Genomic DNA, 17503 nt, shown 5'->3' on the forward strand with positions numbered 1-17503 from the left:
TTTGTGAAGAGTAGATTTTTTGCCTTATTGTATACTGAACAGGTGTCACATAGACAACATTCTACAAAGCAGCAACTAGAAAATACCAGGCGAATGCAAGTATGGGATTTCAGTGAACAGTTAGAAATATCCCAAAACAGGATTCTACTGTCTCCTGTAACAATAAATATGCTGGTTTAGGGAAATTGGATTTAGACTACTTCACAAACACATCAAAAACCAAAATTAAAAATCCATAGTATAAACATATTGTTTAGAGTGGACTAAATACCACAATAGAATCGTATAGAATATAAATGGAAAATTGTGGAAATAATCAGAATGATTTACAGCTTTTTTAAATATAAATATGCATTTAGAAGGAACAAAACGAAAAAAAAAAAAAAAACAGAAACAAACCAAAAACCAAACTAACAAACGACACAAAATTTAAAGAAGTTTTTGTAACGATAAATGGTATTTATTTGTCGTGTTCCAATTCTCGAGGATTTTGATTTTCTGTAAACATATTAAAGTACGTTTGCATTAGAACAAAAACTCATCGATATTAATTCGTTAATTGATACATGTACAAACTCTACTGGGCATGTATAAAAGTGATAATGTTTATCATTCACGTCATCAACAATTAAATCTAAAAAAAAATACTTCGTCATTTTCATTTCTTTTCATGATGCTTACAGCTGTCAAAGAGGGTTTTCATTCTTACATCTAGAGTTGTAACTCTTGTATTAGTATCATTTCAATCTGGATCCTGAAATGTTTTCTTGAAACCCTCAATGCTGGATTATTCGAGTTTCGAGGATATGTACCAACAATAAAAAGGAGGTTACCCTTACATGGAGTGTTATCGGACAAAAAGAGAAAAACCTGCAATCAGAACTTTGAAACTTGTCCACTGTTAGTCTTTGTCGTATAACTCTCATTGTAGACAGCTCTTTTTCCAATTTACGGTTTATGCTCTGTCTTAAATCGGCACAATATACATAGGTTCGTGTAGATACTGTATGAAATATACTTCCGACTGGAACAATCAATCAGAAAAAAACTGAAATCTTTATAAGGCAATTACTTAACAGACAATTTTTATATTAAATTTACAATGAATTTCAATTTGATCAAGATGGCAGAAAACCTTCACTGGTACCAGGAATTCAATGTTTCTTTCTGATTAATATGTGTTTTTAAAAATAGATATATAAGAGTAATCAAGGCAACCTAGGTTCTAGCGGTATAATCAAAATGTAATCCAGGGACAAAGACTAGATACGGAAAACATATCATTAGGGAAGAAAATGAATATTATTTGTTGATTAATATTTGAATCAAAATAAGTTCCCTAGTGCAAAATTGTTCAAAAATTGTAATGTGTTGTTTAATGTCAATATAAAATGTTTTTTTTGTAATTTACTCTCTCTAGCTATGTTTAATTTGGGTAAAGGATTTCGTTCTCTTCTCTACAAAGAATGTATATAAAATTGCCAAAAAAACAGGTCTTCATATTGTTTCGCCTGTATTTTTTAATGTTTTTGTTGACTATTTTTCTCATTATTGATTTTCCTATCGTTAAGGGGGAAAATATTTTTTTTACTTAGACCTTAAAATTTCAAAAACGTGATATTGTAGATTTTCTTCTTAAAAGAGATGATTACATGAACCAAATTTAACCCCTTTAAAAGAAGGGCGCGTAGTTAATTAGTTCAAGAAATCCACAAATATTATTTTAATTCATTTCTTTTCTCCATCCCTTTAATTGTGTTATATTTATTAAATTTATACGAAAACGACTCTCCCATCTTGCTAGTATCCTCCACGAATGAAGGAAATGTCCCTATAAAGACTTTGCTTATCTTCTCCAGTTGTTTGGAGGTCAAATGCTATATATTTAATACATTTCAATGATGCTTTAATACTTCTCATTTTCCTCTTCTCCATATGATTTTGCTTGGTGAGGAAGGACGCAGGCCTAACGTCTAAGAATTCGACTAATCCTGCATCTTTCGTTTCAAGGAGGTCTGATTTATTTTGCACTACTTTGATAATTTGTCTATTTTCGTGGTTGTGTTGGGTCAATGAACATGCAAAAATTCTCACTATAGTCATGTATTATGTGCAGTTTACATACAGGTTCAATATTCTACAAAAATAGATATAGCATTATTAAGCATTCGATTCCAATTCAAGAGTTCGTGGTTTCCAGATCTTTTTAATTGCTTAAAACTAAAGATAATGTGATCGGCTGATTGTTGTTATAAGGTTGAAAATATTTCATGCATAATACATATGAGAAACAAAAATCAATTCTAAATAGAAAACAAATGAAAGGGATGGAGTGGAATAAAGAAAAACCTTAATTTGATCTGCCATTAGAAATTGGGAGAAAGGTATTCAGGCGGAAAATTTTGCCAACTGCAACTGCTCCAAAATCTAGCTACACGAAGGTGTCTAAAACGTAGAAAGTCTACCATCTTGAATTCGACGGGAGGAGGTGATATTTCCGAATGCTTCTTATCTGTGATAATGGAGTAGCACTATATCAATTTAGTAACTTTCGTGCCAAATTTGATGCTTGTAAAACAAAGTTAACAATTCTTCCAAAATCTGCATCAGGCAGCTAGACTATATTCCACATACTCAGTTGCAAACCACAATTCAAAAGAAATAAACATCTTTGTAATTATAAAATAGGATGGAATATCAAAATACAAATACGTAGTACTTGGCAGTGATTTTTTTAGACTTTATAGAAAAACGATTCCTAACCATCTTCTAAATGTAGAGAGGAAATGGTCAAAATGCTGGATTTTTTTAATCGACAAGATGTATGTTCAGTGTGCTTCAACAGACGGTCTGCATCATAACGCATATAGGAACAAGTTGTGTGCACTACTCGATAACAAGATTTAAGACACTGTAACTGTAGTATGGTCGTCAAAATGAATTTTGACCGTTATAGTGTATCCATATGGACAATGAGGACCGATTTGTTCAGTGTGTTACCGTGTTTTCCTTGCATCTTTCGTCCACCTAGGACCTTACATTTCAAGAGCATTTCTAGAAAAGAAGAGGACGCCTAAACTATCGGTACACAAGGTCTATTCTTCCAGTTTTTACCGAAGTTTTTGTGCAATTCATGTTAGTTATTTTATGTTCTTTGTTGTAGATATCTTTTTTTTTCTGTCTAGTCATTGGACAATATTCTTTTGATCACCGCTAGAATCATGGTTCTCTTGAATACTCTGTAACATGTTGTTTTTTTTTATTTCATAGACATAAGTTTAACAAAACTGATTGCTAACATCTTACATGTAGTTTTACATTAATGAGTATTATGCTTTAATAAACAGATTCGATATATATAATTTTAAGAAGTCTATGTGTCTTTTGATATAAAATCACGCTCATTTTCTTTATACATAGTACATTGCGAAAACATTTTAATTTCATCAAGTTGAACTAAAATTCTCAAATATTTAATAAATAAAGTTTTTATCATACCATCATATTGCTTTGAATGTGAAATAAAGACCATTTTTACGTGAAAATGTCCATATTTGCTGAATTTGGATCATTGTGGACATATTTTTCTTGTTCCAGGAGATTTAAAATATCAAAATTTCTAAAAATGTTTGCATTGATCTGGGAGTATGAAAATATTGAAAATTCATAATCTGGAAAATATTATCAAAATAAGTCCTCATTTGTTATATATGGATAATATGAACACATTTTCTTCATTCCAGTGGAATAAAATAAACAAAATTTTATAAAGTACTGGTCAAACATATTCTATTTTGAAGTATTTTCACTTTTTCATTTAATACAATACCATCTTATTTGTGTAAAAAATAAAGGTTGGAGTTTTGGTATGAAAATTGTTCATTTTTATTATATATAATACACTGCGAAAACATTTTCATTGGTCTGGGAGTATGAAAATATTGAAATTTAATAAAATTGTTGTAAAATATACTCAATTTTTAGAAAATAGAGTATTTTTGAGTTATGCGATACCATCTAATATCTCTGAATATGAAACGAAAGTAAATTTGATGTGAAAAATATCCATATTTGTTGTTTATGGATCATTGGGAAGACATTTTCCCTGTTCCAGGGGAATACAAGTACCAAAATTTCATAAAGTATTGGTAAAAAATACCCAATTTTAAATATCATTAAGCTATTTTAACTACTGTGATACAATCTGATTTGTCTAAACAAGAAAATATTGTTTTGTTGATATGGATCCAGAAATTCCGAAAAACGAGAGGGGAAGGGGGCACGTAATAATATTAGTGATTTTCAACCTGACATTTCGAGCCTAAGTGACCCCTAGAATCCATATATGGAAATCTAAAGTATTTTATCATGCTGAAGAAAGATTGATTGATTGTTGTTGTTTATTGCCGTTTCGGCGACCAGGGCCATATCACGGCAAGAACATTTAATGCAAGGAAAATATTAAAATTAAGATCAGTCTCCTCATAAAATAATGAAATTAAAACAAGCAGCTATTTACATATAAAAAGGTACATAAAAGGTGAACCTAAGACTTAAAATACATATAGAAACATAAATTCGATAAAACATTTAAAATATTGAAAAACTAAGGAAGGTATCCAATTTAGATTTTATTAAATAAACCGATGTCCAGCAAGAAATCGATGATGTTTTCAGATGAAACGGTCTTGAACAAATCAAACATATTGGCGCAGTCAAAATATTTTTTCCTGGTGTTGGCAAAATCCACACAATCTAGAAGAACATGTTTGATAGAGAAAGGGCAATCACATGGGATACACTCAGCTGAAGAAAGAATTATGCAATAGAAATAAGAAAAATGAACTTTCAATCATGGTTTCAAACATTTCATATTAATGACACGTGATATAATACATAAATACGCTTAATTATCACAAGATGAATAGAAGTATATATATTTAAACTGTAGAATGATAATAAAAAAATAACCCTTAACCATGAGATTATAAAAAAAGATAAAGAAAAACTACTTTATGACTTCATTGATACTCTGAAAACTACATCCACCCAACAATTCCATGAAGATCGCTGAACAATGGCTTATTCAAACATTCCCTGGCTTCATCCGCGACTTCATCCCAGCAGTTACATGACTCCATCACATTATTAAAAGGGTTCGCAGGATCAATTACGTAAGGATGATATAAGCTATAATGGAAATGTTTAGTAAATTAAACACCCAGAAAGGGCACACAATATTTTGCACACGAACAGTGATATTTTTTCATATTTCCTTGCAAAATATTCCGATAAGATTCAAGATTATATGGAGTTTTCGAAAGTCTTAGTCATATGATCTAGAGATCGTTGATGATTCACGTTTCTTTGTTATATGAAATAAAAAATATGTTGAACCACAGCTGCATGCATTCATTTATTAAAGACTCGAGCATTTTAATATTGTTTGTCTACCAATCTGAATTAAAAAAAAAGACGACATTAAATGCAATATACCATTTTCATACATTTAATATTGAAGGTGTTGTTAGTCCAATTTTGCATTTTTAAATCTTCATGACACCGTTTTAGTTAAAAAGTAAACTATTGGGCCTTCTTATCACCATTTTGCATTCTCTTCGCGGACGACTTTTTTCTATGACCATTCTACACCCCGCTAACTTGCTCGTGCATGTGACCGTAGGTATATCCGTACTTTCCTCAGCTTGAGCTGTGCCCGCAATAATGTCTGTACATAATTACTCTTTGATATATTCATTTTTCATCATAACATTCAAATTGTGTTGTATGCAGGTACTCATTGCACGTTGACTTGATCGTACCTCTCAATACATTATACATATTCATAGTATATCTTTAAAGAATTTTTGCACCGTGTTAAACATTCTGCAAATAAGATATATATAACGGGATTTTCCTTAAAGTAGATGCTTATTCTACCGAATTACCAGGTACATACTCTAAGTTTTTTTCTTAGAAAAGTTCGGGGTGAAGATTTAGCTGTCAGTGTCTACGTGAAATTTTTAACTAATCTGTGTAATAAATAAGTACATACCTACTGACATCCGACACATTATAATTAACGGTCCAGACATGGGCGAGAGTCTTGTAGTTAACTAATGCCTTTAACACATTGTAAAATCCTTTACGTAGGTCAAAATTTGAAGGTTTCCCAACGTTCTCCCATTCCCCAATGGTAATGAGTTCCAGTGGGTATGAAGACGGCAATCGTTTATAGGTGGTACTTTCCTAAATTGAATAACAAAAAATGTTATAATTTATGTTAATTCGGGATAATGAATCGATGAACAATAAGAAAATTTGGACATTTAATTTCTAAACTTTCGTTGTTCAGTATGAAATAATTGATGGAGACAAATGCCCGTTCAACAGCAGCTTGTCTTTTTTGTATCACATACTGCATAGTTATTATGTCTAAATGTCGATTTTCGACGGCAATATCCTATTTATTGCTCTAAAATCTATGACAAACCTCGTCGCCTAACACAAAAAGTAATTAACAATAAATACTAAATACTTCGAAGGCAGTTTTCCTCCAATATTTCATCAGCCGTATCAATGTCTTCAGCTTTGTAGGACTTTGTGAAACGAAGTCGAGTTGCAATGGAGCAAGAGCTGCCGAATAGTATTCCCTGTCATATAGGTTGTTTTTCATTTTTTCATAGATCTGACTCTTTGGTTCTGTGGAATTAAAAAGAATGCAGATTGATCATCCCATAAGCATATACATGGGGATAAAGTGCAAAAAAGTATTGCTAAGAGGCTCCACTCTTAGCAATACTTCTATTCAATATTTATTTAATTGTTCCAATAAGAACACCACGACAAACTACAACATGTGTTTTCATACCATTTAAAACAAATGAAAATATACGTTTAGGAACAATATGGAAATATCTGTTTTTGTGCAAATAACAGCACATGTAAACATATGTTGTTTTTTCCAAAATCAAACGAAAACGCAGGCCTATGCAAAACATATAAAATTCTGTATACTAAAGTATCTTTTACATGTTTTTTATGAGTTAATTCATTTGTTCCAAACGTATGTGTCGTTGCGTGTTTCTAACTTTCGTAAGCAGATAACAAAGTCGACCATATAGTTTTGAAAGGACTTCACTAAGTTTGGAAACTTGTGTCTTGTCCTTTTTGTTTCTATCTAACATTGATATGTGTCTAAACTAAACTAGCTGAGAAGGAAGCTTTAATATATCCAAAAGCATCAAATAAAAAGCATAATGCGCACTTTGATAACATTTTATGTAGTTTTTTTCGTTAGCCATTTTATTTTCTAGTATTTAGTCTCCAGAAAGAGTGGTCAAAGGAACCCAGATTGTAGCGGAAATCAAAATAATGTCATCCACTAACCAATAACCGAGGGTATGATTTGCAATTGAAAATCTTACGATTAAATATATACAGAAATATTTATTATACGTGAATATAAATGGACGCTCTTAAATTGATTATTGTACTTACAAATAGTTTGTTTGCAATTTCTTATTAGAGATGTATTTATCTCCTAAACGGTAAGATATAATTTAAAAAATACCTATCTGAAGGATATTAACGCTTGGCAAAATATCCACATCCAGACTATATCCCACATGACAGGAAAGGGATACCTTAACAGCATGTGGTGTTTTGCCTTCATAAACACATTCTCCAACACGCAAATATTGAGCCATTCGATCCAGAATGTTTGTCATGCTTTGCCTTATATTAGCTATGGAACCATATCTTGGACTCGAAAGAAAAACTACCAAATCAGCATCAGATTTGCCTTTTACTGCTGTTCCTTTTCCAAGAGATCCACTCTAAAAGTGCAAAATCATTCGAGTTATTTTGGAGTAAAATATTCGAATTAAATTCAATCAGATATATTTAAAGAAGAAATGAAGTAACTTAATTATGTTCACAACACTTGAACACGAAAATAGGAAAGTTTTGATCTTTTATTTATGTACATTAAAGATGATTTTGGGTTTTTGATTTTTTCAGAATTCCGTAAAGCTTGGATTGTTGGTAACTGATAACATTTTCTACTGATCTTGTATGTATACTCGGATGAGGATGTGTACAAGATGTTTGGTCATGATATTCAATTTTTATATAATAAGAACGATAAGAACAGAAATCTTATCAGAAGTGTTTAATCTGACATTGAAATTAATTATCATTTGCCTTTTGCGTTTTCTGGAAAATGGTCAATTAATACCAGAAATGTATGTCTCTATATTCATTCCATAGTAATCATTACGACAGACACCCTTAACTTGTTTCTAAAAGTTGCAGTTGAAATTGTTGATAAAATTACGAATTGTTGTTCAAGTTCCTTAACACCCTTCTACACAAGTTGCAATACTTGACACTTGTTATCGATCTGTTCATGATTATTTCGCTGACTTCAAAATATGACAGAGGTAACTGTAGATAATGCGTAAATACCAATACCTTTATTATTTCTGCTGGGCGAAGGTCATCTGGAAAGTTATTCTTCATAAATTGACATAAACGATTGATAACCGCCAAACAGCTAGCATTGTAAGCATTATCTGGTTCAATTTCATCTTTCACAAATTCATTTAAAGCCATCGTAGATATACTATACAGTTTGCTCCTTGGCTGTGAAACAGCTGATGCCATTCTCATACTCAATGACCCACTGTATGAATACCTGCTGAATGATGTAGACGATAATGTTGTGGGAGTGAAGCTTTTTCGTGGCTCTCTTGGGTTGGTACCAATACCATGCTTTGCAAAATCGTGTCGGGCTTTATCAAATGGTAGCTCAAATCTTCTTTGAGGTGTACATATAGGACATACTTCCGGAAACATAGATGGGTTTTTCCGACGAAAAGCAAAAGAATAAGTACGCGGCATTTTTCTTTGCCCCTAAAATAAAAGATATTTAACTGATGAAGATGAAATCTAGACAATGTAACTTACAAGAAATTTGCATCTTTGTTGATATCAAAATGAATTTAACCAAATTATACTTATTTTGTGTCAATCGGAAATGTTACATGTAAATTACATTTGCTAGTGTGATAACAAGTAGTACGATGATACAGTGTTTTGCTAAACAAAATCAAACGATTATGTAATCGAATGTTTTTTGTTCTTCAAAAATGCATATAAAGTCAAAGTTCGCCATAAGTTTTAGATTATCTCCATAAATTAAACAAAACTATCTCTTCGGTCAATTTGATTTTCATTTTTATTGTTTAAGGGAATTCCTGATAGAAACCAAACAGATCATATCATGGGTTACAGAGGGAAAATTTTGTTGTTCCAATGTAATGTTAAACTTCATATCGGAGATTTTTTTAATATTTGTTCAAAGTTCCCTACCAAATCAAGTAAATTGTAAACTGATAAAAATAAACTTCCTTTCTACTAAATTTCTAGTGCTTTCTATGTAATATATTTCAGTGTTACCATTTCAGTAAATGACACACCAATATTCATTTTTCTAAAAACATGAGTCAGGGATATTCAAATGGTTGAAACAATTTTTGGCATGTGCCACACATTGCCTAGGTCGTATATGGACAGCCGCATAACATATAGGGAAATTAGATTTGGCTTGAAAGGTAACTTTCAAAACGGCAGCATTTCCCTTACGATATGGGTTGATTGTGAAGTGATACTGACATATATACATAAACAAAAGTTGTATTAACGAAAAATCCTGCAAAAACAAAACATCAAGGTACTTAATTGTATTTGTATTATATTCGTTAGGTCTTTTTTCATCAAAATTCTTAAACATTTTAATAAGCAACATAGAAAAGGTTGAGATACAAAATCGCCATGGACTGAGGTAACTTGAATAAAACACCACACGGAAAGGCATAAGAAAATAATGCAAACGGAGTCGTCGCGTTGGTCATAGAGTTTACCTTTTTTGTTAATTTTGGGATAAGAATAATCAAGAGAACCGCGATTCTAGCGGAAATTTATAGAATGTAATCCTGGAACAGACCATACATGGAAAACAGAGACACACAACAAACAAGAGGCTTCCAAGAGTCTAAATCGCTCACTTGGTTAAATTTTTGCCTTTCAAGGGCAATAACTCTTATATGGAGTCGTCTGACTACTTTGATCCCAGGAGAATTTTGTAGTTTTAAAATAAGAATAATTTCAGCAATTGAAAGTTTCATTCTATCTATTATAGTTTTTAAGACACCGGCTGAATACTGCAAAAAACGTAATTTTTTTGCTTTTTAAGGGCACCAACACTTGTATGGAGTCGCCTGACAACTTTGATCCCAGGAGGCTTTTGTAGGTCTTATAATAAGAATAATTTCAGCAATTGAAAGTTTCATTCTATCTATCATAGTTATCAAGATATTGGCTGAAAGCTGTTAAAAAAGTCGTTTTTTATCTCTCAAGGACAATAACCCTTACTTGGAGTCATCTGGCAACTTTGATCCACAGAAGACCTTTGTAGGCCTTATGATAAGGATATTTCAGCAATTGAAAGATATTGGCCAAGCCTAACGGTTTTGATATATTATGCAAAAAAACTACTGTACAACCCCATGTTCCTTTTTTATTTTGTTATTATAAGGAGATTGAACTTTTTACTGCTATAATAATTTCGATATATGCATGTCGCGTACATCCAAATTTGCTTTGAACGTGTTATGATGCTCTATCTGGTATACCGGATTCTTTTTCATACTTTCAATGTTTACATGTCGCTTGTACTAGATTTGACCCGTTATGGGGCTAAATCATTGAACTACGGAATTTCATTTTTCTCTCCATAATTTCATTTGTGGTTTGTTTCCTTCGTCCCTTTTTTTGGTTTAAGTATTGTATGATGTTTTGTTTAAGGAACTTTTTACTGCTACATTATGTTTTCAAGTTACTTCCATTCAAACTTTGACCCGTGTTAAGAGGCTCTGATAGTAAATATGTTTGTCAAGCTGTTGTTAATAGGTGTTATTGGTATTGAGCTTCTCTGATTTGTCAGGAGGTCTTTCTTTAGTGTAGTTTTATTACACAACAAGATTTTGTTCTCTTTTATATTTAATTTACAATTCATATTCATATAATCGTCGTGTGTCGTCTGTTTTTTCTAAACCGAGTCCTGCTCAATTGTCTGTTCCATAAAGTGTTCTTCTTCTCTTTTAAATAACACTTCACTTGACCTGATCTTCTTATGATTCTACTTTACTATAAGTAGTCTTGCCGTCCGAGTATCATTGACGTCAAGGCTGTTCCATTTATTCTTCACTTTCTTTTGTTTACATGACTTCTGGTGGTGTTCGTTGTATTTCCCATATAACTCCTCCTTTTCTTGATGAACTATCCTCTCAGGTTCTGGCACCGTAGATCAATATGATTCATCTTATTGCACTTTTGTAACTTTCTTGATTTCTTAAGGTCGTTGTTTCTTATACAGGGATGCACGATATTCCGCTCTAGTCTCCACTAGTATTTGATATTCTGACGTTGTACGTTTTACGTAATACATCTGCTCGATCTTTGTTCCGAACTCCTCTCTATGCAGTTCCAATTATAGGTGTCACATCTGTTTTCTGGTTGGCTTTTTTCTTTCCTCCAGCTGGTCTACCACGAGGTCCTTTTCTTTTGACAGTTCATTCTTTGGTTTGCATTGTGCTCGTTCTGTCATTCATTGCAAGTGTATGGCATCATGACTGGTGATCTCTTCTAAATGAATCCCTCGACAGGGAACTATGCTGTAAATCTTTATTGCTCCGGGTGTGTCCATCTCCTTCGCGGGTCATTCACGAAGTGACCACACATCCTTTTTCATCTCTATTTATACCTTTTTTTTCATCCAAGAACACATCCTGAATTTCCCATGGGAAAAAGTTGTCGGATGTGTTCTGTTTCATGTCTATCAATAAATATCCGTGGGGTTTGGCGGTGGCATACTCGTACGATTTCATAAAGTAGTGTCTTTTTTGGGAAACATTTCTCTGGGATTTTTAAACAGAACCAAGTAATGGGCATTCAGACTGATGGTTCTGTGATACTTGTTTTTGTTGAACAGATTCTGAACCAGCAACATTACACTTATATTTTTATGGTAAGAATATTTCGTGAAGGGATGCAAGATAAATTCAGTGACCGAATTCATCATATCGTCTAGAATGAGAAAGTGTTTCTCTCTGGGATCCAAGGTGTCAAGATCGGGGAGTCCTTGTACAAAGTCGACATCCTCCATGGTTCCATATATGGTCTGGTACATGTCGTAGCACCACGTTATCCGATCGGGTCTAGGCATCATCATGTGTTTCACGTTTTATACGAATCGACGTACAAACATCGTTTTTCCACTTCCGGTGGGTCCTGCTATGACGCTGGTAAAGGGATGGGCCCAGGGCATGAAATGGTCGTCAAGTATCTTTTGGGTACGTTGAAAGCAAGGGGGTCGTCTGTTGGATGTATGAAAAAGCTTTTGTCAGTTGTGTCTTTTGGCAAGCATTCTTGAGTTTCATCCTGGATCGATTGGCGTAGCCCTTTCATCGAAGTATAAGGGTCTTGGCGTAGTCCATTCATTAAAGTATCTTGTTTTTCTTTCCTCAAAGAATACTGATGAAGTCCGATCATTAAAGTATCATAGTCCGATACGTCCGTTTGACTGGGTCTTATCTGTGGGTAAAGTCTGTACCTTGTCGTATCTGAATTTTTACGGTGAACTAATCTCATATGTCTGTTTAAACTATCCATTCTACTCAAAGATTTTGAACAGATGGAACAGGGGAACATATTTACTCTACGATAGTCAATGTACAACTGTCACTTTTTCCGGGTTAAAATCATTTTTATATGGTTCCTAGAACATTGTTTGTTTGTGCGTGTGTTTGTACGTGTGTTTATACGTGTGTGTCTTTGTATGTACATGTGTGTTTGTACGTGTTTGTACGTGTGTGTGTGTGTGTTTGTACGTGTGATTGAAGTCAGAAACAACCAAACCCTAACCCTTATCACTATCTAATCACTATCTTTAATCCCAAGTCTCTGGTGTTTTATTTTCGCATTTATTTACTTGTAAAAAAACAAGTATCACAGAACCATCAGTCTGAATGCCCATTACTTGGTTCTGTTTAAAAATTCCAGATACGTATCACAGGCCATGACTATGGATATTTATTGATAGACATTAAACAGGGCACTCCCGACAACTTGAGATTGAGAAGCAACATTTTCCCATGGGAAATTCAGGATGTGTTCTTGGATGAAAAAAAAGTATAAATAGAGATGAAAAAGGATGTGTGGTCACTTCGTGAATGACCCGCGAAGGAAATGGACACACCCGGAGCAATAAAGATTTACAACATAGTTTCCTGTCGAGGGATTCATTTAGAAGAGGTCACAAGACGTGATGCCATACAAGTGCAATGGAGGACAGAAGAAGCACAATGCAAACCAAAGAATGAACTGTCAAAAGAAACGAAGGTCCCAAAAAGACCTCGTTGTAGACCAGCTGGAGGAAAGAGAAAAGCCAACCAGAAAACAGATGAGACACCTATAAATGGAACTGTATAGAGAGAAGTTCGGAGCAGATGTATTACGTAAAACGTACAACGTCAGAATATCAAATACTAGTGAAAACCAGAGCGGAATATCGTGCATCCTTGTATAAGAAACAACGACCTTAAGAAATCAAGAAAGTTACAAAAGTTCAATAAGATGAATCATATTGATCTACGGTGCCAGAACTTGAGAGAATAGTTCATTTAGAAAGAGGAGGAGCTATATGGGAAATACAGCGAACACCACCAGACGTCTTGTCAACAAACGGAAATGAAGAATAAATAGCCTTGACGCCAATGATACTCCGACGCCAAGACTACTTATAGTAAAGTAGAATCATAAGAGGATCAGAGGTCCCCTCCCTCTACCGGTCACCTCCCGAAAAATGCTAATGCTAGAACTCATAGTTTACTACTAACCCACCAGTCCAAATTCAAATCCCATGATACAATTTTTCAGGTCGTATTCTTGGGATTGAAAACAACACATACCCAAGAAATGCCAGTACTTGTACACCGGGGGTATAAAGAAAAAGAGAAAAGCGGAAAACAAAAACAAATCAGGCGAGATATGTGTAAAAAAATGGGACAGCATGGGATTTAATATAGGGATAGAAACAATCAGTTCATAGCCCTAATCACCTCCGGGAGATAATGAATCTAGTCAAGTAAGTAAACAAAAGGTATTTTTAGAACCCACATATACCAATTAACACTTTAGGAAATTTTCCTGCATTGTCTTAAATCGAATTTTAAATAATCGTTTTTGTTCAAATCAATAAGAAATCTTGAACATAAATTATCAAGTGCAACTGAAATTAGGCGTCCTCGAAAAAAGGGGAAACTGCGTCTTTTTTAAACATGGCTTTTTTGCTTTTCTCATATAATTGTTTTGTGTCTATCTGAATCAATAAAAAATAACACACTTACAATAACGAATTGAATTAAAATCCAAAACTCAAGTTTGAATCAACTCTGTTCCGTTGTTTTCTCTATATTTGAAATCTCTTCCTGATATAGGACGATAGTACGTTATGTATTTTTAGAACTTCGTTTATGTAACTTCATTGGAAGGGTTTCAAGGTGGATTTTTATTTTTAGTGATTGGTCTATTTTGTATTGACGGGGTAATAAACGGAGCGATTAAGTTAGACAAATGTATTAATTACCTTTACTTCTAAGTGAAAAGAAACCAGTGTTGTTGAGGGAAAAGTTTTATATGTTAAGCTACTAGAATAAGAAACGTTTTTTTAACAGGTTAGCGCTCAATAAAGTTAGATTGATTGATTGATTGTTGTTGTTTATTGCCGTTTCGGCGACCAGGGCCATATCACGGCAAGAACATTTAATGCAAGGAAAATATTAAAAGCAAGATCAAAGTCTCTTCATAAAATAATGAAATTAAAACAAACAGCTATTTACATATAAAAAGGTACATAAAAGGTGAACCTAAGACATAAAATACATATCAAAACATAACTTCGATAAAACATTTACAATATTGAAAAATCAAGGAAGGTATCCAATTTAGATTTTATTAAATAAACCGATGTCCCGCAAGAAATCGATAATGTTTTTAGATGAAACGGTCTTGAACAAATCAAACATATTGGCGCAGTCAAAATAATTTTGCCTGGTGTTGGCAAAATCCACACAATCCAGAAGAACATGTTTGATAGAGAAAGGGCAATCACATGGGATACACTCTGGTGGAGGCTCACCAACAAGCAAATGGCCATGTGTAAATCTAGAATGTCCAATGCGGCATCTGGTCATGACCACTTGCTCTTTGCGATTGCCCGACCCGGATTGATGAACGCCTAGATCGGGTTTTATGGAATTGAGTTTGTTGTGTTCAAGACCGTCCCATCGGTCCTGCCACATCTTTAAAATATATTTCCTTATTAAAGGTTTAAAATCGGTGTATGGCAAACTAACGTCCTTTATTATTTCATTTAATGCCTTTTTGGCAACCCTGTCTACAACTGAATTCCCCTGAATACCAACATGACTGGGTACCCAGAGGAAAACAATCTCTTTATCAAATTCCCGAAGTCGATGAATAAAATATAAAATTTGTAAAATAAGAGTATTTTTCAGTTTGTGATTCTTAATTGCCAAAAGACAGCTCAAAGAGTCAGAACAAATAATAAACTGTGACAGATTAGATTGAGTAATCAATTTAAGTGCTAACAATATGGCTCGAGCATCAGCTGTGAATATGGAAGCGCTCGATGGCAACCGTTCAGTTACAGTTCTGTCACCATGGACAGCAGCACATGCAACGCTATCGCCATCCTTTGAGCCATCTGTATACGCCGTCAAAAAATCTGGATAATTTCCTATAATTTCAGAAAATGTTTGTTGTAAAAATAAAGGATTGGTATCGGACTTTTTATATTCACGCAGATCAAAAATGAAAGAAGGGTGTGGAAGCTCCCATGGAGGGCATTTCGAAGTAACAACAGGTGTCACTGCATTGGTCTCCAGATGAATTGCTTCCAAATGAGGTTTTATTCGAATTCCAAAAGGAGGGGTTTTGCTTTCATGTTTTCGATAAATGTCGACAGAAATAGGATTAATGACACAGTCGTAGGCATGGCTATCTGGGTAGGCCATAAGTTTACTTACATATTGAAGACCTAATTTCAAACGTCTGTCTCCAAGGGAGGGTTCATTTCCCTCGGCATAAAGGCTCTCAATAGGAGAGGTTCTGAAGGCACCAAGGCAAAGTCGCAACCTCTGGTGGTGAACAGCGTCTAAAATTTTAAGGTAAGATTTTTTGGCGGAACCATAAACAATAGATCCATAATCAAGTTTAGACCTAACCAAAGATCTATATAAATTTAATAAAATTGAGGTATCAGCACCCCAATCGGTACTGGACACCATTTTTAAAATATCTAGTGCCTTAAGACACCTAGATTTAAGTAATTTGATATGGGGAAGAAAAGAAAGTCTACTATCAAAAAGTAATCCAAGGAATTTTGTTTCTTCTACTATTTTGATTTCATTACCGTACAGAAAGAGATCTGGGTCCGGATGCAGCTTTCGCTTTCGACAAAAGTGCATACCAACAGTTTTAGATGTCGAAAACTTAAACCCATTCTCCAAAGCCCATTTCTCAATTCTTTTGAGGCAAAATTGTAACCGCCTTTCAATATTACTCATATTTTGTCCCCTGTAGCAGATCAAAAAGTCGTCTACATACAAGGAACCGTCAATATTGTCCTTCAAAACTTGGGCTAAACTATTAATTTTAATACTGAAGAGAGTGACAGAAAGAATACTTCCCTGAGGAACTCCCATTTCCTGTTCCTTCTCCTCAGAAAAAGTCGAATTTACCCTCACATTAAAATGACGATCTGACAAAAAATTAGACAAGAACAGAGGAAGTCTTCCTTTCAACCTCATATCAAATATATCTTTTAAAATACCATATTTTTTTCTTTCTTAATTGTGCTGTGGAACTGCATTACTAATTTATATGATGCAAAAATGATAACCAAAATAGCAACTCCTTTAGGACAAAGAGTAATAACAAGCAATTCATAAGAGGATCCCCTTTTATGCTTGAAAATATTTGTTAATTATATGAGAAAAAAAAACTGAAAATCACTGCAGCGGTCCCCTATTTGGAAATTCTGCGTCCGCAACAGATAATACAAACACTGTGTATGAGCGGCTCCGTCGGTATAAGTAAAGTGCATACTGTGACAATATGTGTAGCATTTAATGCAAACAAATCTTATTCACGAAGTTACATATATGAATTCGACACTTTTGGAATATGTCTTGACATGATACAACTACTCAAGCGAGTGCAATAGGTTAACTGCAATATCAAGACTTTACATACCTAACTCAGGATTCCGTCGCAGTATGAGCCTACCGGAAGTATTCGTAACGCAAGGTTACCAGTAAAACATAACAGATAAATTGATTTTTACCTGATTGATAAA

At 33.8% G+C, this 17503-nt stretch overlaps 1 protein-coding gene across 3 annotated transcripts; it reads right to left on the bottom strand.

Moving 5' to 3' along the window:
• Positions 1-3457: 3457 nt before the first annotated feature.
• LOC148610218 (2'-5'-oligoadenylate synthase 1A-like) lies at positions 3458-17473 on the bottom strand. Of its 3 annotated transcripts, XM_088542444.1 has the most exons (7): positions 17401-17473; positions 16173-16300; positions 8476-8916; positions 7574-7838; positions 6539-6702; positions 6056-6249; positions 3458-5190 (listed from the first exon to the last, which is right to left on the bottom strand). In XM_088542444.1, the coding sequence occupies exons 3-7, from the start codon at positions 8902-8904 to the stop codon at positions 5040-5042; spliced, it is 1203 nt and encodes a 400-aa protein (XP_088398570.1). In that variant the 5' UTR covers positions 8905-8916; positions 16173-16300; positions 17401-17473; the 3' UTR covers positions 3458-5039. The 3 variants fall into 3 exon arrangements, with proteins under 3 accessions (XP_088398570.1, XP_088398571.1, XP_088398569.1); XM_088542445.1 differs by lacking the exon at positions 16173-16300 and having other exon boundaries at positions 17401-17448; XM_088542443.1 differs by lacking the exons at positions 16173-16300; positions 17401-17473 and adding an exon at positions 14472-14618.
• Positions 17474-17503: the final 30 nt, after the last annotated feature.

The sequence above is a fragment of the Perna viridis genome, chromosome 8 (genome assembly GCF_037379345.1).
Source record: "Perna viridis isolate PV_CMFRI_1.1 ecotype Kerala chromosome 8, ASM3737934v1, whole genome shotgun sequence".
Taxonomy (NCBI): domain Eukaryota; kingdom Metazoa; phylum Mollusca; class Bivalvia; order Mytilida; family Mytilidae; genus Perna; species Perna viridis.